The sequence below is a fragment of the Acinonyx jubatus genome, chromosome C1 (assembly GCF_027475565.1).
Source record: "Acinonyx jubatus isolate Ajub_Pintada_27869175 chromosome C1, VMU_Ajub_asm_v1.0, whole genome shotgun sequence".
In the NCBI taxonomy this organism is placed as follows: domain Eukaryota; kingdom Metazoa; phylum Chordata; class Mammalia; order Carnivora; family Felidae; genus Acinonyx; species Acinonyx jubatus.
Window position 1 is genome coordinate 192,112,703 of NC_069381.1, and position 23,032 is coordinate 192,135,734.

A 23,032-nucleotide genomic window follows, 5' to 3' on the forward strand; every position below is an offset into this window, starting at 1 on the left:
GGGTCTCTCTTTAGAGAGTGGGAGAACTATTTGTCACTTTATCTCTTACGTATAGATGACTATTAATTTGCAAATTCTTCCTCTGTTCTAAAGAAAAAAGTAATACCTGATAGCATGATGAGATTATAAAGTAAGTTTACACTCTGAACTTTTCAATCAATTAGTCTTACCATTTAGGACAAGTGTTAAAAGGTTGAACCAAGATTCAGGGACATGGGCATGCAAAGTAGAGGGGACATAGTTGGAGACAGAATATTAATAGACAGGATCTTGAGTTCTTGAGTAACAGTCTCATACAGAGAGGTTTTTTTAAGTAACCACGGAAAGGTCACTTTAAATTTTATCCTTGAAGACATTCAGTGAGAAGGATCAGGGCTTCGTAGGACTTTCTCTTATGAATAGGCTAGATTGTCACTAGAAGTGATAAGTCAAGGCAAGTACACGATGATTTACACAAAACTGAAAAAACCTGCTTCATTCTTAACCTGCCTGGATAATTTATATTAAAATGTCTCTGATCTACCTGAATTTCCTCAGTTCCCTATTTCATATTTTCAATAATATTTTGATGATTATTCCATTTGTGATTACTATGCAGACTGCAAGGATTTATTCTTTAGAAGTTTACAATTCATCCATACTCTGTACATTAACAAAAGACTTGAAAATTTAAAAATTATTTTCTCTAAGGAAGAAGGTAAAAACACAATGCAACTTGAACGTTCCCGACTGACCAGAATTATTTATTGATTTAGTGTTTTAAGGATGTTCAATGACCCATGGTAGAAAATAAAGAATGGTGCTTGAATTTGAGGTTGTGAGTATTTTATCCTTCTTGTCTAGAGCAGGAGACACTTGGCTTGTGTGGTATGAATACAATTCATAGAGGAACGTGAAGTATATAAAAATTCAGGGAGTCCTTCCATCTAGAACGGTCCACATCGTTTTGTTTTCTGAATGATGGGACGCAGATCTGGGCAGTGAGTCATGGGTGTTATTGCAATAAGTTTCCAGCCAGTTGTCCTAAAAATGCTTGATCTACAAAGGAAAAGGGAAAATGAGTTAGATGTTGATTGCATCTTTTCAGAAGGAAAGCTGGGGAGGAAATAGTCTGAAGTGCAAAAGAAGAAAAAACACAAAATGAACCAGCACTTCCAAGGTAAGCCTTTTCCTACTTATAATAACCTCGTTTCAAGTGCTTAACTTTGAACTGTGATAACCTCGTTTTCTAGAGCAGTAATTGTTAAAAGCGACATCTATTATTCAAAGAACTTAGGCCCCTACTTTTATTAGTGTTATGTTCCAGATAAATTAATGAACTAGTCTCTGGCTTGTTTGAATCTTCACTGCATAATTACAACACAATCAAAGCTAGGGTTTATAGATGGAAGCAAAGGTCTCAGAGATTTTTGCTTACACATTTATACAAAAGCCCTCTATTTCCAAATAACCCATTTCGACGGGTTGATATTTTCTGGTAAATATAAATAAATCTTAATTATGAACTAATACTAATTATGTTTATAGCACAAAGTGAAACTGTTAAATTTATAAAAAAAATACAGCATCAAGAAAGAGCTTATGTAATAAAGAGCAAACAGATATTTACCTTGAGAGCTCCATTTAATTAGACATGATATGCTTGACAAAAGCTGTGGGCATAATATAGACAGTTTAGAGTTAGAAAACCATCAAGTTTAATAAAAGAGAGGTTTAGCAAGTTAGTTCAATCTTAATTTTCCTTAGCTGTAATACTAGCATTTATTTTTTTAAAGCTCGGTATAGTCTAACTATTCTTCATCCTGGATTCATGGCCTTTCCCCTGACTTTGTAAATTTAATTTTTGGAATAAATGGTACATTCACATGGTTAGAAGTTTCTTTAAAGTATGAAAGAGTTTATAATAAAAAAGAAATATTCCTCACCGCTGCCTCCCATCTATCCAGTGTCTCTCTTTATGGTGAAATTGGTGGAGGTATTATGCATGTATAAGAAAATACAAATATGTGTTTCTGAAACTCTTTTTCACCCTAATGGTGGCATATTCTACAAACTATTTTTGTTTTTCTTTTCTCACTTAATGACTGCAAACCAGAGTATCCTTATTATTTGGGGAGTGGGGAGGGAGCTGTGGGGAATTTCATTGTGTAGGCGTATTTTATTGTGTAGGTGTACCAGAGTCTATTTGATACATACCACGTTAGTGGACATTAAGTTGTTAAAACATTTGGCTATTACCAACAACAACGTAGTGAATAATCATGTATCACTTGTTTCAAGTGCAAGCATGTCTAAAAGCTACATCCCATGATGTAGATTCGCTAGAATTAATAGTACTACATAACCATATTGGGATTTTAATGATATGCTTTCCCAACAGGAATGCATGAGATTTCCTGTTTCCATCCACTCTTCTCAACCCAAAGTGTTGTCACACTTCTAATGCTTGGCAATCAGCTTATTGAAAAATGGCATCTCCTTGTACTGTTAATCTGTATTTCTTTTATTATTAGTGAAGTTTAACATTGTATTTATAGATTTTTAAAATGTCTTTTTATGTGAATTTCCAATGTACTTATGAATTTTGCTATTGGGTTGTAGTCTTTTTATTAATATGCAATAGTTTTTTTTTTTAATTAGGAAAATGAGATTTTTCCGATACTGATTACTTTTTTTAATGGTTTGCTATTTGTCTTTTGGCTTTGCTTCTGGTGGCTTTTGCCATATGGAATTTAAAAAAATTATGTAGTTGAATTTATCAAAACCTGTAATGCCTTCTGGGTTTTTATCAGTGTTAGAAGGACCTTCCCACTCTAAAAGTTATAAAAGAATTCGTCCATGGCTTTACGCTTTTGGCTTTTACATTTAAATTTTTGAACCATTTGAAATTTATCCTGGTATGAGATCCAGATCTGACTTTATTTTCTAAATGACTAACCACCTGTGCAAACAATATTTATTGAATGATTCTTCTTTTATATAATGCATTTATGGCAATAACCAAACGTAAAACATTGTTTGCAGGGGAAAAAGTGCAGTTTAATTAAGATTGTCAGTGAAAATGTGCTTGGCTGACTGCTTGCCTCTTCTCCTGCCCTCTCCTCCCCTCTTCTTCTCCTTGCTTTTCTGTTCTTACTTTTCCCCAAGTCATTAGACTTCATCTCGACATTTACATCAAAGCTATCAACGTAGCTTTATTGAAAAGTGGCTAGATTAGTCTTTTTGATAGAAAAGTTTCTCAATTTTTTTGGAAAATTTAAATTTTACAAATTATGTCATGGAATTTTATTTTGCATCTGTATTTTGTGTGGAGTGTTGTTTTTCCAACCCTTTGGGTGAAGCTGCTCTAAATTGGTAGCACAGCATAGAGAGTTGGCCATGAAAGGAAGAACACCAGACAAGGAGAAGAACTAAATTTTAGTACCAGCCCTTCCATTAATGGTGTGACCTTCACTGAGTAACTAAACCTCTTTGGCCCTCAGTTTCCTCATTTTCATAATTACTTGCTGTTAAAGATTTTGAGATCTCTCCAACTTTAATATTCTATTAAACCCTATTCTGGCATAAACCCTGTCTATCTTACAGAAATGTGGTAAAGATCTAGCAAGAAAGAATACATGTGAAAACATTTTAAGCTATTTAACAATGCCCAGGATTGTCAAAACCCACAGGAATAAAAATCTTATGTACACGGCCAGATTCTTAGAGAATATCTTTTTAGAGTTATTGTGTAATTGATTGATAATAAATAACATGTATATGTTCATTAAAGAAGACAGAGATGAAGTTATTTTAAGCTTGGAAGGAGTCCATCAACAACCCAATCAGTTAAGAGTTGCTGTAAATACCAAAGCACATGAGATTGTACCTTCATAGTTGATGCAGCCATTGGAGTCTTCTTGACCTGCCATCAAGGCTTCCACTTCTTCCTCTTTCATTTTCTCACCTGATGAAAGAAAACTCTTTGTTCAGAAAGAAGGCCAGAGAATATTTTCAAAATTTCACCATAACTGATCAGTTTTGGGTTCCTTGAGACTATGATTAAGCTCTTAGAGGATAGAAATCAAGCCCATCCTGTTCTTCTGGCACTTAGTATGTTGTCAATGAATTGTTTCTAATGAATGACTTAAATACACATTATACCTGATCATCCAAGCTCTATCCTATGTGGACTACCATGCTTTACTTTACTTACTCATTACTAGTAACTTAAGTTACCACTTTCCCCAAACAAACTTGTTGGCACGGAGGCCAGTAGAAATGGTCATTAATTTTTGACTATTCTTTTTTACCAATAGCTTTTCTTCCCTACCTACTTTGTTATAACTTGATTTCCTTAAGTCATGCTCTTTCCTATATATTCTGTCCTATGAAGCCTACTGAAATAAATGTTCCTTACCCAATGTGGCTAGAACATGACGGAGTTCAGCACCCATGACTGTGCCATTGCCTTCCTTGTCAAAGACACGCAGACCCTCAACAAAGTCTTCATATGTGCCCTGGTCCTTGTTGTTGGAAATAGCTTGCATCATGGGCAGAAATTGTTCAAATTCAATTTTCTTGGCATTCATCTCTGGAAGAAATTGCAATTTGGAGAGTTATTAGCTACCATAAAATGTCATCTCTGAATCACAAATTGAACTTGAAAGTTCATTCCAGCTGATCTAAAATATCTTCATATAGCTTAAATTTCAGTTAGTAAATTGCTGATGACAAAAAGTTGGTGATAGATGATAGCATGAGTTCTGGAGTCCCAGTGCCTAAACTTCTATCCCCAATCCACCATTTATAACTGTGTGATCACGGGCAACTTTCTCACCCTTTTTTGTACCTCAACTTTTTCATCTGTAAAAGAGAGATTCCTCAGAGTGTTAGTGTGAGCCCTAAATGAGATAACACATGCGAAATTTATTACAATACCTGGGACAAACCGAGTGCTGAAAAGTGTTAACTGCTTTTTATTAGTATTGTCAATTTAATATTTTCTACAAATACTAAAGAAGCAATGTAAAAATATACAACAAACAAGGTAAATCGCATTTACAACAAAAGTGTAAAACAGACTATCCAGATGTATGTGAATGGACAAAGTTATGTAGCCCTAAAGTCAAAATTCCCTTTTATTAGTCCTTCCTCATAGAATGGAAATTGAATGATATTGAAAGACCACATCTGAACATTGAATAAATGAACATTTATTTACCTAATAATGCTGTTAAAGATAGATGTTTGGTAATTTACAAAATGGCATTTACAAAATAAGATTTGGCTTATCATTTTCTCACTTTATCTCATGCTCTCAGCTACCTTTTGAATGATTTACCTAGACATTTTCCTCTAAAGAAAGTGAAATTTGAGAAAAATTCCAGTGGAGTGATTTAGAAGTCCGTTTGCATAAATTCAAGCTCCACTTCCCCCGCTTTGGTATAAAAGGAAAATAGTCTTTTCAGTTATCAAGGGGAAAATGAGATTACTTCTTCTCCCCTCCTTCTTTCCCCCTCATGGCAAAGATAAACAGCTCAAATATCTACTTGAAAAAATTTCAGTTTTTTTCTCATCTTTTTTGTTCAGTGTGCTATTCTCCAATAGACTATTACACTGTGCCATGAATCTTTGGAATTAAAAAAATATTTTTGTTCCAGACTAATAACTGGATGACCATATCAAGCAAATGATGTCTACAATTTGCCACTTAAATATCTACTGTCTTTTGTACTGGGATTTACTTTGGGGGACTGAATGTACATTTTGGCTTCAATTTTTAAGTCCTCTTGTGATTCTTTGGGAATAGAAAATACTCTTATTAAAATGACATCCTGTCTATTCTTAATTAGGAGAGGTGAGTTTCTTTTAAAATGGCACAGAGCAGGGTGTCAAGAGACTGAGCACTGGACAAAGTCAGCAGGCATTGTCAACCTCTTGAAAGCACTGTGATTTTATTTCCACAGCTCTTATCAGAGTAGATCTTTTCTAGAAGTGTGCCATTGCAATTTGCTGAGTTGTTCACAAAATGTATTGTGTTTTGGCCATGTTAAACATCTTTGTCAAAATGTATTTTTGCCTTTGAAGGTTTGGAAAAAATGTGCAGATTTGGATATGATTTTATTCATTAACCTTTAAATTATGAGCATTAGATGGGATGAGGATGACAATGTTAGCATTAGATTTTATTTCTTTTCATTGGCATGAAATTTTATCATGCTTGCAAATTCTCAAAGGAAGGTTCACTTATTTTATGAGGAAAAACTGAGATTCTAGACAGACAAGAAGCACATTTACCATCAAGAACAAGTTAAGCTCTATTCTATGGATCTTATTTCTCAATAAAGTTCCCTTTCTGTGTCTCTCCCCTCCCCCCTCCTTGTGGGGTGTGTGTGTGTGTGTGTGTGTGTGTGTGTGTGTGTGTATGTGTGTGTGTGTGCACACAATCTTGCTTCCCAACTTCTTGGGAAAACACGGTTACCTTCATTGCTGGGGTTTCCCAGAACCTTCTTGACTTCTGCATTGGTGGGATTTGTGCCCAGAGCCCGAAGGACATCACCGACCTGGCTTAAGGTGATCTTAGAATCACCTGTTCTGTCAAACAGGAGAAACGCCTCCTTGAATTCTGCAAGAAGCAAGAAGCTTTAGGATACTTTTTCTCCCTTAGACCTATAAATTACCCCTAATTTCATCAAGGATCCAGTTCACTCTCCTCTGTTTTCACCTTTTGCAACCACTTATGTTGTTATCTTTGAACTCTTCCTTTTCTTAGCTCAAACAGTCATTGGCAATCCTTTCTGACACTTCTTTTGGGGACTATTTTAAAGCAGCATTTCCAGCCTCAAATCATATATTATTTTTAATCAGATATGGAAATTGAAGCTCCTTGATGTATTTATTCATATTTTCTTCATCTGCCTGAGAAGTATGACTGGGTTAAGAAATTCTGAGGTCTTGAGAAACCTTAAGAACTCCTCATAATTGAGAAAGTTAATAAAATTTCAAGAAAACAAATTTTCAATCAGGGTTGTGTTATAAGAGGTTAACCCAGGTTTTTCAAATTATTTGGAAAACCCTCTTTCTGAAGGACAAATCTCTTAGCCTCCCCCCTGGACTAGTTATCTTCAGGAGCAACTTCATTTCTCAGGAAAAAAAAAATAGAAAGGTGAAACAAATCTCTGAGTTCAATAGTGTCGTTTCACCACTGCATTGTATGACTTTAATGGGCTCCCAATGTAATCGATTCAGAAGGAGAAATATTTGTTTGGATATATCACTATCATAATCTGTTTAAACTTTACTCTTTTTCAGATAATACATATGACAGCATGTCGCCATATCGGCTTTAGAATTTAAGTACACATTTTTTAAATTACAATTTTATGCAGATAATTGTAAATTCACCTGCAATGTTAAGGAAAAAAAAATAACAGAGAGATCTCTTAAATACTCTATCTAGTTTCCCCCAGTAGTAACATTTTGCAAAATTATGGCAATATTGTCACAAACAGAATATTCACATTGATAGACTCTACCAATTTTATTCAGATATTTCTAGTTTTATTTGAACTTTTATGTGTGTGTATAAGTACATATCTTTAAAGTGTTGTCTATTTTTATCACAATCACTTTGTTGCTGACTTTCCCTAAATTTTGTCACTCTATGTTGTTGGAATTGTTTTTGCCTTTCAGGATTATGTTAACAAAGTATATGCCAAAAAGACAGAAAAGGGTACTACTATGGATTAAGGGGCCAGAAGTGACATTTTAACTGAAACTTTCTAAACTTAACTAAATTAGACTTTCTGGAGAACCCAAAAGTATTGATGACAACTTGTTGGATTAATCCCAACAACACTCAAAACAACCACTTTTTAATGAGCTGAAAACAGTGTTTTTAGACCATTAATGGCCTTATATCAAAAGATGCCATCTAGATAGATTACTCAGCAAAATGCCCTATTTTATCATCCCTCTATCCCTTGATGGAAGGTTGTACCAGACATATTCACAATCAACTATAGAGCATGTCACCATTCTTGGCTAAAGGTTTCCCTTCAGATTCTATGCAATTTGACTATATCAGACCATTCCCTTAACCTAAAAAGCACGCTGCAGGCACAGTAGGATTATTAGTCAAATATTATTTTTCATCTTTCTAAGGGACATGTGAAACTGAACTATTCTTGTTACTGGCTCCATGCTTTCATGCACAGATTGCTCAGAGGGCTCACTATTACCCTGCTTAAATGCTGATATACAAATAGGATTTTATGGGCTGTAATAGAATCTCTCTGACATTAACCCTTTGTTGATTTAAATGCCAAGGACAGACAGATATTGCTCTTCCTACCCCAGATTTTTAAGATTTATTCTCTTTAAGAGTCTAGAATATGGATTAGCAAACTGCTACCTAGGGGCTGGCCACCTGTTTTTTAAAATAAAGTTTGATTGGAATGTAGCCCATTATTTTATGTATTGTTTATGGCTATTTTTAAACCTCAACAATGAGTGGAGTTGTTTTCTGTACTCCCAATAAAGCCTAACATATTGACAATTTGGCCCTTTAAGAAAAAATTTGACAGCCCCTGGTATAGACCAACACTAGAAACCTTTTTGTGACAATCAAAATGTTCTATGTCTGGGCTGCCCCCAAAGCCCTCTGTGGCCCCTGAGCACTAATATGAGCAGTGCAACTGAGAAAATAGCTGCTTAAATGCTTTTATTTTTAATTAATTAAAATTCAGGTTTAAATGGCCACATGTGGCTAAGTAGCAACTCCACTGGACATCACAGGACTTAGACCTTTAGAATGCAATCATGTTCCTTTTTTTCCCCTTTTCTTCCAACCTGTGATACATTCAAATGGAGCAGCCATGACCAAAACTCTTTAATCATTGAACAAGGAAGGAAACCAAAGAAGTTTTCATTCATTTCCAAAAGCATTGTATTTCCATTGAAATTTTAAGAGCTTACATTCGCTTTCCTGGCACAAGGAGAAAACCAGTCTACCCCACCAATGCTTCCTGAACTTTTATATCTAAAACTTCTTTCATATATGTAGTTATAGGTTTAATGGTCAACAGTAAGTCCTTCTGTCCTTCTGGCCAACAGTAAGTCTTCTGTTGCTTAGTCCCACCATAGTTTGGCAGCCAAAGTGACACCGTAAATTGGATATTTGAGAGGACTGGGATGCAGTAGCTGATAATGTAGCAGCATCACTCGTTAAAAATGCATTAAAATTCAAACAAAATATAGTAGGATTACCATTTTTTTTCAATGAGAAAAAAATAGCCCTTTGTAGTATAATTTCAAATGCTCTTGAGTTCTGAGTCATTGAATCACCTGATCTGTTGACATGAGATCATCAACCATGATGTAGATACATATGAGTTTTTACTACAGCAAATATCCTTTTTTTTCGTACTTGACGTCCAGACATGAAATATTCTAGGCATTGAAACAGACTGAAAAATGTGGCATTTCTTAGATACAGAACCAAGTATTTGAATAGTTTCTTATTAAACACCTATAATTATAATTATTTATGTATGGTATCATATAACTAAAGTGTTTCTCTCCCTCACTTCTTTAGAAGTAATTTCTTTTTCAGTTTGTTTGAACTTGTGACACTATCAGTCCATAAAACATTCTCTCCTACACTTCTAGTGAAAAAACAAACTTCGTGGGATATGGGGTCTCTTGGATCCAAAGACCTGAAGGAAATGTTAGGGAAAGTACTCAGCTTCTCTTGAATTTTAAGAATTTGAAATCTTCTGGTTAGTAACTGTTTTTGTGAAATAAATTTCTAATTAGTTTAAACTAATACCAGAGTTTGGGCCTGTTACTAATACTTTGGGTCATTGAACAAGTCCTATCAGCTCTCTAAAGACAGACCAGGAGATGTCTAATGTTTCTTGCACAGTTTTATGATAAACTTTTCTTCCTTCTCTGTCTCTGAATTCACTTTTATTCTATATCCACTTCACTTGTTTCTCTCAACTCACTGTGATGCCCATTGAAATTATGTAGGTTTGGTAATTGGCAGGTTCACAATCAATATTATTTTCTAAATGGAACAATTCAGACCTCTCAAATCTGTCTTCAGGAATTTGATGAACAGGTTAGCCTTTCAAAATCTACAACTTTTTTTGGGTTTATCTATGGTATTGGCTACTCTATCAAAATGGTTTTACTTAGAACAGTGATTGCAAGGACCTATTTTATGGTGTCTATCTTTTGTTTGCATAAACCTTTGATTACTGATTATAAGCAAGAGGTTCAAGTTGAGAAAACTTCTATTTAGAGTGATTGAGAGCATTTATATTTAGAGTGGCTACACCAGTGGGGATAATTAGGAAGAGCTGATCTCATCTCAGGGGAGTTGGTTTTCTCACATGCCATCTTTATGAGTGTGCACACATTAACAACTGTATCTTTTAAACTTACCATCCTGCTGTGCCTTAGAGAACTCGATCTGTTAGAAAGAAATTAACCACAAAGAATATTTTAACCAAACAAAAATGTCCTTATTTTTAAGTGTATCCAAGCTTATTCCCTGAGTATTCTTCAAAGTAAGCTCCAAAAGCAAGCCTACTTTTCAGAGGTCAGGCATAGCTTGGACACAAACAGGTTGAGCCACGCAGTAACATGCCTTAGAGATAAGGGATATTTCAGAAACCAGGCAGTGCTCTGCCTACATCTGGAGTAGAGAAGCTCAATTCACTTACCAGCAATCTGGTCGGCACTGAAGGACTGCAGTGGCGAGAGAGGGAGAAAGAAAGAAACAATAGTACTCTTTCAAATGCATTGACAGAAGCATGAGTGCTCTCTGTTCTGAGATTTCTAGGAGAATATGTAGGTGTCATAGAATAAGAGGTGGCCTTAGGATACTTTGGAATCTAGGAAAAATAAGCTATTGCAAAAGATAATTAGGGAACATCTCTCTGCATCTTAATCAATGAATCAATGATTTAACAAATGCTAAGTAAAATACTTCCTGGAATAACATAATAGTCTGTGATGTATTTAAAATATGTCTAATACAGATACACTGAATTAAGAAATAGAGATACACTGCATTAAAAAGATCACCTTAAGTCTTTCTTCTATTTAACTAGGAGGTTTTTGCTCGACCATGTGTCTGATGGGTCGGAAATAGCTTACTTATTTTAGCTGTCTTCATCAGACTTTTTTTAAAAGTATAGTATTTTGCTATAGTAGCAATTTCCTCTCCCCCATGTTTAGATATAATAAACCTTATGTCATATAACAGAAGTTAGTGAAGCATAAAGTACTGCTTTGGGGAGTAAGATGTACTTTTCCAGTTAGCATAATAGCTCGAATTCATCTATCCTCACCTGACCTCAACGAAAGCAAAAGTAGATTCTACTTTTCTACAGACTTTCTACAGACTTTTCTACAGACTTATACTGAATATGTTCTTTCCTTAGTTCTGCTCCTTGACTGCCTTTCTATTCAGTAAGGTCATAGCCACGACTATATCCTCCTATAAAGGACAAAGAGTTTTCTCACAGGACCCACCATGGCAGAACTTCTGGGCTGAGGAACAGCGGCAAAGCTGAAGAGTGAGTTGAGGGCCTCCAGTCCCTGAGTGGGGCCTGCTTGCCGAGGCTGCCTTTTATTTCTGGGGAAGCTGTGACCTCACAGCTAGCATCAGGTTTCAGAGAGAAGTGGCCACTCCCCTTGGAGAGTTCTTTAGCTTTCTTAGGGCAAAGGGAAGGAGGGCTCTGTACCCTGAGGGCTATTTTTAGGAAACCAGAACCTAGGAGTGGACAGCCATAATGAGACGAAGCCTGTCAGTACTTTTATGGTCTTTATCCCTGAGATGTTCTCTTGGAGCCTCTTCCTTTAAGAAGCTTCTTACTTGTTCAGTGGCAGAGGAGCTTAGAATTTCTCGAACACTCAGGCTGACCCCTTCTCTCGTTGAATTATGGACTTTGCAAACTTTGCATCAGCAAGTTTTGATATTTAATGGAATTTATTGGATGGGACTGGGTTGGGGTTTCAAATGGCAATTACTATAGAAGGAAGAGCCTGAGGAGCTCTGTCCTTGGTGGTAAAGTTCAGAAGACTTGAAAAGGGCATGCACATTCTTCGTGTTTCTTAGAGTTCATTCAAGTGAAGGTGTGGTCAGTTCTTGAAATCTCTAACTAAAGACCACTCTTTTGCAAGTTGTGTTCTCAGATGTATAGAGTTTATCTAAGCCAGGATAGTTCAAAGCTCCATTTTCACCATTCTCCCTTAGTTTTTGTACAGTAAAATGGGTATTTCCTCCATCCTCAGAGTCCAGACTGAGAACCAGAAAAACCCAAAGCAGGGGCTGTAAAGTGCCAGTTGGCACTTTAGGATTTTAAAGGTATCTAAGGGATTGGCTGGTAATGGGTTTTCATGGCAGCTTACCTGAAAATAGGAAGGAACTCCATTCTTGGAATGGTACTGTGAAAAGTGGTCCTTAGGAAAGATCAGTCCTAGAATGTCCACGAACATTCAGACATGTTTATCAGTTTTCTACATACCTAAAGCAGCTTATATGTGCAAAGAACGTTGGAGATAGATTTTGATTTAAGTATTGTCTCAGCAACTATTTTTAAGAGAATGGTCACAAAAAGCATGAAGTCTCCATTCACTAGACAGAAGAATCCTTTGTGGCTTTACTTCAAAACATTTAGGAAGAAATCAAATTTTAAATGCATATCACTTTTTGTCCCAAGTTTACAAGTAGTGAAACAAATTTCATAGGGTGTTAAGTCCCAAAGTGAGGACTGAAAACATAATTTAAAAAATATTAGTACCCAATAAAATGTACTTTAATAAATAGACATTTTGAGAATTTATGAGAAATGGAAGTTAATAGAAAAACTTAGATGCTTCGGATTATTAGGAGGAAATGAAGGGAGGGACAAAGGTGGAAATTTCTAACCTTTGATAAGTGTGTAATTTGGAGCCTCATGGTTTTTGATGCCCAAATTAAAGCCATGAGAGCAGACCATATTTCTTTGTGTTCTTTTTAGTCTTATAATTATATTTATGTACTGTGTCATTAAATTGAAATTGCCCTATGGTTAACATTGAGAACTAGTATATATCTTTAGTAGAACTAAAAACTACAAATAATACAAAATAAATCCATCAAAGTTGCCCTACAGAATGCCTATCATTTGCCCTACATAATGCTTATTTGCGAGGTTTTTTTTTGAGCAGAAAAATGTGTCCTTGAATACATATAAAGTATGGTCAATTTGTATAATACTTGTGGAGTACACTGGAACATAATTCTTAAAGTTGTATTTATACTATGATTAAGCTACTCCTAATCACTTGAATATTATGTAAACGTTTACTATTATTAAAATAGAAGTGGCAGGCAGTTGTCAGACAATTTTACTCTACTTTCTCCATATAACTTTACTACGTAAAGGATGAGAGCTTAGATTTTTTTGTACCTATTGAAAATCAAAGTAAACATTTAAGCAAGTTATTGATAACAGCAGAAAAGCGACAGTGTATTCTAGCCTAGAGAATAAACTACAATTTAAAAGTTAAAAGACCTGAACGCTGTGGTCATAGAATAAATGGGAACTGCTACTTATTCTCTGGTACACCTTCTACAAATGATGAAGAGTTTCCTTTGCATCTCTTTTCTTGGTGTTGGAATGATGAAGTAATCAGTTCTTTGAACAAAGACATGATATTAATACAAAATGTCAGCTGATTTTGGCCTCCTTTGGCTTTGTCATCATTTGGTTTGTTTTAAAAAATTAGATTTAAGTCCATTCTACCTGGAATGCTCTCCTCTCATCTCTGTTTCTTAGAAATTAACTATTCTTCAAAGCCCTGATAAAATCTCCTCTTGAAAGAATCTTTTCTCTCTATTTACTCAGCTCCTTTCTTCCCACTGAAAGATGTTTAACCTTCCTGGTTGTAAACTTCTGGAAAGTCCAGGCCATTAGTGAAAACCATTTACCTTTGTCCATGATGCAAACTGGGCATGGGCCCACCCCAATTTTTCCCCCTAGAGTGCTTCCTCTGCCTTATTTTTATAACTCATTTCCCATAGCTCTATAAAATACCTTGTCTGTATTAGTTGTTCAACAGATTTTCTATAAATTAAAATCATTAGAGCATATGCACAGTAAGTTCCAACCTCAAACATGAGCTTCTCCTCTAGAATATTATATTCCATGAGGGAAGAGATTTCATCATCTCCTTCAAAGAGCTTACATTCTATAGAAGGCGATATGTTCTTCTTCAGGGGTATAGGTCCAGCACCTAGAACTGCCAAGCACATACGAGGCATGCTAATTTTGAATTATTGATGTATGTGCCTTTATATTTCCACAGTCTTTCCTTAGATTTTACATAAATGTTTATGCTTAGGAATTCTAATTTGCCAACCCTCAATTTGCTTTTCCATCTTAGCCTACATACCTATATTAGACTGTTAGTACAACAGCTATATGCCATATTTTTGTGACTCCTGTGCTCTTTAGTACTGGATTTAAGTAAGTAGTAGTTTACAAGGGACTGGTGGTGAAAAGGATTTTTATTGCAATGTTTACAGATGTTTTCTCACTTTGAAAAGTACTCGTGATGTTCAGTTAACTGATTAAAGACAAAATAAAGCTTCTAGTGTAAAGAAGGAATTAATTTATAGGGAAAATATTAAGATGAATTTAATCAAACAGGCTCTGAAATTGTTGTATGTTAAGCTTTAGTATATCAAGAAGAGCTATAATTAAGGATGATCTGGGAGATCCGTGACGTTGAATACTGAGAGAAAATGCCCTAGGAAGGAACATAGACTATGGTCTTTAAACAGTCTTCATCTTCCCTGCAAGACATAATGAGGCTAATGACTGGTAAGGCTAAGTAAAGAAGTTAATCTAAGCAGGGCCAGTTTTCAAGCAAGAAAACATTGCTGCATGTTCTCTGATTTAATGCCTGGCAGAGAGGCATTTGAAGACCTAGAATGTATGCAAAACCTAAGAAAAACTTAGATTATTATTTTTCATTCTAATCTCACAGAGTTACCGTGAATCACCATAAAAAGGCAGCAGAAATACTGTTTTGGAAATTAGAATTTTGTGCCTCAGAGTAACTTATTTGATTTAAAGGAAATACATATTTTTCATTTCATTTTTTATTTTACCTCAACAAAGGATATACTTAGGCTGGTGACTATATTATGAAATAAAAGGGAGAAATTAAGAACAATGAGAATACAGTACTAGTCCAGGCTGTCCAATATAAGAGAGAGTAGATGGCTATATTGGATACATTTATCTGAACAGAAGGAGAAATAAGTAATTCTATGCTGAGAAAGTGTGGACTAGTCAACTGAATTCAGTCACATTGGAGCAAAGGCTGAATTTGTAAGATAACACAATTCAGACCTACAAGACTTAATGAGAGGCCTAGGTGAATTTTAATAAAAATTTAAATATGTGGCCTAAGTCTATACTTCTTCAGCTTACCTATGGTTAATAACTGATAAATTTAAGATTTTTTAAGAGTTGTACCTTCTCTACTTTGTACATTTATTTATATGCAATTTATTAAAAATCCAAGTCGTGTTTTTGTTCCTTCCTTCCTCTTTTTATTTAAAAAATGTGAGCATTAGAAAAATTCTTGGTGTATGTGTTTTAAGAAATTTAAAGTACCTGCTTTTTCCTCATCTGGAATAAAAGTTCTTTTTGTGACCACAGGGATTTATGAATATTGGCATTACCATTTTAGAGATTTTAGGTCTTTTGATATGATGGGAATGGAACGAGACAGGGATTGAAACATTCAGAATTTTGTTCTATTATAAGAAAGCATGTGTCTTTTGATTAAATAACTTATCTGGGTCGCAGCTTCCTCTGTATGATTTCTAGGTTTGCTATGTTCTGCACTGGTGTGAATTTTCCATGCTTTTGTTAGTAGAATCAACCTCAACCTCCTTTTTTAATGGAAATGGGCTTAGTGCTTAAAAACTCATTAAGCAACATTATTTCGAAGTAATTTAGATAAAGAGGAGTTAAAATATAATTTCATAAACTGTGTTCAAGTGAGTCAGATGCTTCAGAAACATGAGACGTTGAACCATTAGGCACGTGCCATGTACAAAGACTTCACTCGCCACAACAGAAGAAAGACTATAAAGTTGAGTAGATGTGGTTTTATCTTTAAGGTAATTTTTTTTCCTCTGGATTCAATTCACTATTATTAATTTATGGCCAGAATAACAAGGATCTGTCATCCATATAGTTTGAATTTTTAACTAATATAATTGAAGCGACTACACCTTGTATATTGCAACTTTTGCCCTCCAAATTCTGATTTGGAGTGAGAAACAAACTGTAGAAGTTGATGTAGAAACAAACTATAGATCTCATTTTCATACAAAAAGTATTTCAGTATGAGGAGAAGCAGAAGAAAGTGTAGTATCAGCAGACTAAATATAATCCTTTCCATAATTTCCATGAGTCAGATGGTGCTTAATGCTGGGTAATTATGGAACGACTTCTAAAGACAACTTGCCAGGGGATTCATTTGCAACATTAGAATGTCAAGAGTCTAAATTTGTCACTGTCACTTTGTGGTCTCCTTGTCTTGCAAAGATTTCATTATCTTTAAAATTAAAAGTGCTATTCACTATTAATTGGTGAACATATCTATTCCTTTCCAAATTGCATTTTACTTCGCAAAGATATTATCCAGGTACATATCATTCAAAATGTAATTTTGGAGAGTTACAGAATGCCCTTTAGTGTTTTCTCACTCCATTCCACCTGTTCCCTTCTTGTACATCATAGATGTTTAAAAGTGGAAACTTCATATGGTATCTAGTGGTAATCCCAAATAATTTTTTATTTGCTCCTGAGGTTATATTCACACTGCAAATGGATTGATATCGCAGTTTGTTACATTATAGTTGTATTAAAAATTAATTTGTGTTATTGAAAGGTCAAGATAAAAAAACAAACTCTTACAATTACCTAAAGAAAACTTAGAGACACCTTATAAATGTTTTCAGTCATTCCTTCTAATCAGAAATTGATTATATGTGTTCTTTTCCTGGTTCTTTTTCTCAAGCTGGTTAAGGTTAAGATTTAATCATTATACATGTGATATTATATTTCTGCGTATCACTCCAAAAGATATATGGTTGATATTTCCTTACAGTTAAAATCATGCTATTTGTAAACAAAATGGAGATCCCATACTTTCCTCAGAATATTGGCCTGATGGCAAAATTTGGAGGTCGGTTTTGGTATATGTGTATACTTAATTAAACAAAACCAAAATTATTTTAAAATTCAATCTGTTTAATTACATTTAAGAGCATTTAAAAAAATTTTTAATGTTTTTATTTATTTTTGAGACAGAGAGAGACAAAGAATGAGCAGGGGAGGGGCAGAAAGAGGGGGAGACACAGAATCTGAAGCGGGCTCCAGGCTCTGAGCTGTCAGCACAGAGCCTGATGTGGGGCTCGAACTCACGGAGTGTGAGATCATGACCTCAGCTGAAGTCGGACACTTAGCTGACTGAACCACTCAGGTGCCTCACATTTAAGAGCATTTTAAAAATACTTTGGTATAGTTTATTTTTTCCAGCTTTATTAAGATATAACTGACATAGCATCATGTAAGTTTAAGTAAGGTGTACAACATAATTTGATGTGTGATGATTTTGATATTGTAAAATGATTACCATGGTAAGGTTAGTTGATACATCTATTTAATAGTTTTTAAAATTAAAAAACAATTTGTGTATGGTGTGTGTGTGTGTGTGGTAAGAACTTTTAAGATCTACTCTCTTAGCACCTTTCAAGTGTACAATATGGTATTATTAACTGTAGTCACTATTCTGTATATTAGATCCCAGAACTTATTCATCTTTTTAAAAAAGTTTCTAAATGATGTTTTTAATGTTTATTTAATTTTTGAGAGAGAGAGAGAGAGGCAGACCCAAATCTGAAGCAGGCTCAGGCTCTGAGCTGTCAGCACAGAGCCTGATGCGGGGCTCAAACCCATGAACCACGAGATCATGACCTGAGCTGAAGTCAGACACTCAACTGGGTGACTGAGTCACCCGGGTGCCCCTAGAACTTATTCATCTTCTAACTGGAATCTTGTACCCTCTGACCACCTTTACACATTTACCCCATCCCCAGCTCCATCCCTGACAACTACTAATCTACTCACATAACGACTTTTTTTTTAATATATATGTTCCATTTACAAATTTTTTATAGGAAGCTAGAACAAAGTGACTAGGAGTCTTTCTAGGTTCCTAATATTCCCACCTTTCATCTGTAAAAGAGAGCACCCAACCTGTCGGTAACAGGTGCTAAGATAGGGGAAATCTGTAGAGAACAGAAAAGTAGTGAACGGCCAAGGTCAACAGTCTTCGTGAACCTGCTCTGATTTGTGTCCATCACCCCTAACTCTGGCTGCACAGGACTGTGCAGGGCAATATGAGATCCACTCTACCCCATACATTTAAGAATAAAAAAAAAAGCCTTCTTCATGTATTCTTAACAGCAGTTTACTCTTTATGAACAGGAGGTAGTTTGGGATACAATTACCACAGTTGACTCTGGACTTGGCCTGCAAGGTTAAATCCTAGCTCCACCACCTACTAGTTATCTGATTGTGAACATAACACTGAACCTCATTAGACTCAATTTCTTTTCTTGCAAAACAAGGCTAAAAACCACCCCAGTATAACGTTTTGAGGATTAAATAAGCTAATAGGGCACAGGAGTTAATTCACAATGAATATTTATTATTATATTACAAAGAACTTTGTAGTTTTCAGAGCCTTTCATGGGCCATGACCTCATTTGATTTTCTCAACAATTCTTCAAAATGGGACTGGGTTTGTATTAGCCTTGTTAGAGCTGAGGAAAAATGAATTTGTAGATTAAAACAAATAATCCTATACCTGGACCAGAGCCAGTCAGGTAATGCAGCGTATATACAATATTTGCCTCCACTAAATACCCGTCAGTAAATACATGCATTTATTGGGAATGCTGTATTCCTACATTACCATTAAATTGAAAGTTTAAATCTCCCCAAGTGTGTGTTGAATCATTTAGATTTGTTATTTGATAAGTTTCTGTCAATGCATTCTGTACCTTTACCACTTTTTGTAAATACCACCTGCAGCATCTAGTCAGAGATGACCTGATTGAATTACAGTGAAAACAGTGAGAATTAAAACTTAAACAGCACAAGGACAGACATCATTCAAAGTCTTATATCCTCATAGCAATCCTGACATATCAGCTGCGGCATGCATCGTGCAAAAAATTTATTTACACATTGATCTTTTAAAATCTAGGCACATAGTCATTTCATTACTTATTTTCTTTTCATTATTTCAACACTTGGCTGAAGTGTTGGGTAGCAGGTGTTAATTCTTGTGTTTGCGCCTGCAACTATGCTCATGGGGGGTTTTAATTCCTACACTTGAGAGTCTGTGAGACAGTGTTCTTTAGTTGGGCATTGTTGCTGGAAGTGTCAGCTCTCTGAAGGCAAAGAGTGTTTAGAACCATCCAGGAAAGTAACTTTAGTGTTCAAATATCAGCTGTCTTTGTGTTTTTGAAAAGGACATTCCTGGAAAATCCATGGTCATAGGATATCAGGTAAGCATTCCCTCAGTGAATATCAGAGGTTTTATGTCAGAACAACTGAACAAATGTTCTAAATAACCAACAAACTAGGAAATCAGGTTGCAAAGCACATTAAAGAAATTGATAAAACTAATTAACAATATTAAAGATTGTTCAGAGTTTATGGGGACTTAAATATATAGCTGTTAAAGATGGTATATTATAAGGCAGAACATAGATAGTAGCTGGGAATAGTAGTGAAGAATTAAATATTACTGTTGCCATGCCTATAATACTACAGAGATAGTTACTTAAACTTTAGCATTACTCAAAGTCTCAAGGACAGCTGGATTTCTAATATTATATGATTTATGAAAGAAAGTTTAAAATCCAATTAAGTTTTGTTCTTTATCGAGTTTTCAGAAAGTTAATGAACACATATAACAGCTCTATTAATTTCTTTAGAGTTCATTTTCTCTGCCTGAAAAAAGTTTATAACTTATATGAGGTAATATATCTAGAAATATCATTAGGTGATTAAAAGCATCATAATATGAAATGTTTTAATGTACATTTTAATTTGCCTTGTTACCTACTGGGATGAAATTAAATTTTATATACTTCTCAAGATGTAGTCCATTCTTTGACTATAATACCTATAAATGTGCACTGGTTTCATAGTGATGAATGCAAATCATTGAAGGCCTTTAAATTCCTTTACAAAAACATGTTAGTTTCAGTCTTATCCTTCTCCTTTTCTCTCTCTTTATTAAGAATAGGCCCTCTGAAACAAATATAAAGGTTAAATTCCTCCTGTTTCTTCTAGATGCATTTAACTGCTCCATTTTAGTTTGCGTCCCTTATCAGGATCCATCGCATCTCTCGTTCTGTAATGAACTAGTGAAGATGTTACATACCTCATCACTGCAGAGACGCCCTAAGATTGTTTTCTTCTTTTGCTTAGTTGTGCTAGCTACATTAGCCACCCTAGCATGAATTCAACATATAGATGAAAGGATAAACCTTCAAGATTCAAAACAGCGTCACTTCTGTGCTGTGGACAATCAGTTTAATCTCTGGATTTAAAAAAGTGATGTTTTGTCTTTCCTTAGACAGTTACTGCCAAACTAAATTTTTAATCAATCGGTCAATCAATCAATCATCAATCAGTGTTATTTGTATTTCTTCAGGGAAGAAAATTAATGCTTGCCTTCATTAGTGGGTATTTTGTTTTCTTCTTAAGAAGGCACATCCCCTATCCCCCCACAGATATTTGTAATACTGGATACAAAGAGGTAACATTGTCTTATAAATCACAATAAATATAGTGGAATAGCTTTGACACTGATTCATATCTCTAGTCTTAGTATGGAATGGAGAGTCAAATAATATGGATGATTAGGATTCTTGTAGTGGCCATAATCACATTCATTGTATAATGTAGTCAGTGTGCATCTATAAAGATACATTAACTAGAATTGCTGGAGATGAAAAATTTGGTTTTTTCTTAATGAACTATATGCAGTCCTTTAGCTAGAACACCATTTATCAGAAAATCTGACATGCATTTCTCCTCCTAAGTGGATATTCATTAAGAAGAGTTCCTAACCAGTATTAGATTCTCGGACCAACTTTCTTCAAATATGGCTTTAGGTACCTAAAAACTCAAGATAAAATATTTGTATTAATCCACTCCTACTTTGGAACATATAATTTCATGTTTAACCAGAATGCTATAAAAATTATGAATGTATTTATTTAATGTCATCACATAGATCTGAGGATGATCCAATTCAATATTTATGTGGGGAGTATTTTTTTAAATCTATGATTATACTAAAATAGTCAATGAAATGTTTATTTATAGGTCAGCTTGGTCATTACAGGTAAACAGTATTAAATTAGCAAAATTTAGATTTATTATGTACAGAACTTTTGGCTTAAGAGAAAAGATCACCTAATAGGACCTTTTGCCCATTAGTTTTCCATATAAGGCAGAGTTCCTGAAAGATTTCAAACTGTCATTCAGACCAGTCAAGCCCCAATGAATGAGGAGAAGGAGCACATTTGATGGATCACATCACTGAGAGGTAACAGGCACATACATGCACAGCGTTATTTTCCCAAAAGCAGATAATCTGTGGCAATTGAGAACTTTGATCACTGCAAAGTGTCGACACAAAAATCAATCACATTCTCCTTAGTTGAAGATCAGTATGCAAGAGCTCAAAGACATAAGCTAAAAGCCATATAACCAAGTTTTATAGTATTTTGGGGGTTAGTTTCATTTAGAAGCAACTCACACATTCTGAATTAAATACTATATATAAATAAACAAGATGACAGTTATAGTCACTGAAACACTTGAGTGCATAATTGTCTGCACTGAGATCTAATTTGGTGTTGTATCAAATTTTATTAAGCAAAGCTGAAGGGGGAATTAACTTGAACTGCAAAAATCCTCTGTTTTTCAGAAGAAATAAAGCAGCTGTCAAATAAATACGCCCAGGACAACTGGGTCATCAGCTGTTTTAAAACTTTTGGAAACAAGTCGGGGCTAAAAATTTCTTTTGATGTAGCATTAAGGTAAGGGATCCAGTTTCCACAGAGATTTTGTTTAAAACAAAACAGAACAAAATAAAACACTGGTTTAAGTATTTGCGAAACACCTTTTCACACTTACACATTTTGTCCCTAAATTGCACTTTGACCATTTAGGGAAAAAAGAAAACCAGAGAACAAAAACTGTAGCAAAATACAGGCTCCATAGGCAATATCACATTCATAGTAATGACAGAGTTTATTTATTTTTAATTTGGATTCTTTTCTCCCCAAATCTACCAGTCTGTGTAGTAACGCCACTTCTCTCAATGAAAAATATGCCCCTTTGCAAGTTCCTAGAGTTTCCTACTGTTGAAAGATGTTTCAGTGACCAAACATTTCACCCCTTTTAGTTACCTTAATGGCAGAGAGGTCAATTTTTTCTTCTTTGGGTTTGGCTGGGGCGGGTGCAGGTGCAGGTGCCGGGGCAGGGGCTGGGGCGGCAGCAGGTTTCTTCACGTCCTTCTTTGGTGCCATTTTGTTTAAAAGGATAGGTTAAAAAAAAAGGAGCACCTCCAAAAGAACCTGTCAAAATGATTCTTGGAAGAGGAGTGGTGCTTCAGTTGATCCACAGCCCAGTGTCTTGAAGGTGGACCCAGAGTGTTAAATGGTATAAGGGCATGCATATATATTTCACTTAGTGCCTAATAGAATCTAGACACATGCGGCTGGATTGGACGGTTCGCTAGTCAAGGGGGATGGCATTCAGGCTCAGACTATAAATGGAATCTAAAGGGTCAGGGCTTCATCAATTTTTTTTAAACTCCTCTTGCTTTTTTTTTTTTTTTCCCACCTCCATATATAAAGGAGAAAGAAGTATGA

At 35.1% G+C, this 23,032-nt stretch overlaps 1 protein-coding gene across 2 annotated transcripts; it reads right to left on the bottom strand.

Annotated features, from left to right (window-relative positions):
* Positions 1 to 722: 722 nt before the first annotated feature.
* Positions 723 to 22,821, bottom strand: MYL1 (myosin light chain 1). Of its 2 annotated transcripts, none has more exons than XM_015082976.3 (7): positions 22,568 to 22,821; positions 10,432 to 10,459; positions 6,464 to 6,607; positions 4,400 to 4,573; positions 3,869 to 3,946; positions 1,610 to 1,652; positions 723 to 1,038 (listed from the first exon to the last, which is right to left on the bottom strand). In XM_015082976.3, the coding sequence occupies exons 1-6, from the start codon at positions 22,685 to 22,687 to the stop codon at positions 1,624 to 1,626; spliced, it is 573 nt and encodes a 190-aa protein (XP_014938462.1). In that variant the 5' UTR covers positions 22,688 to 22,821; the 3' UTR covers positions 723 to 1,038; positions 1,610 to 1,623. The 2 variants fall into 2 exon arrangements, with proteins under 2 accessions (XP_014938462.1, XP_014938463.1); XM_015082977.3 differs by lacking the exons at positions 10,432 to 10,459; positions 22,568 to 22,821 and adding exons at positions 10,713 to 10,737; positions 11,527 to 11,651.
* Positions 22,822 to 23,032: the final 211 nt, after the last annotated feature.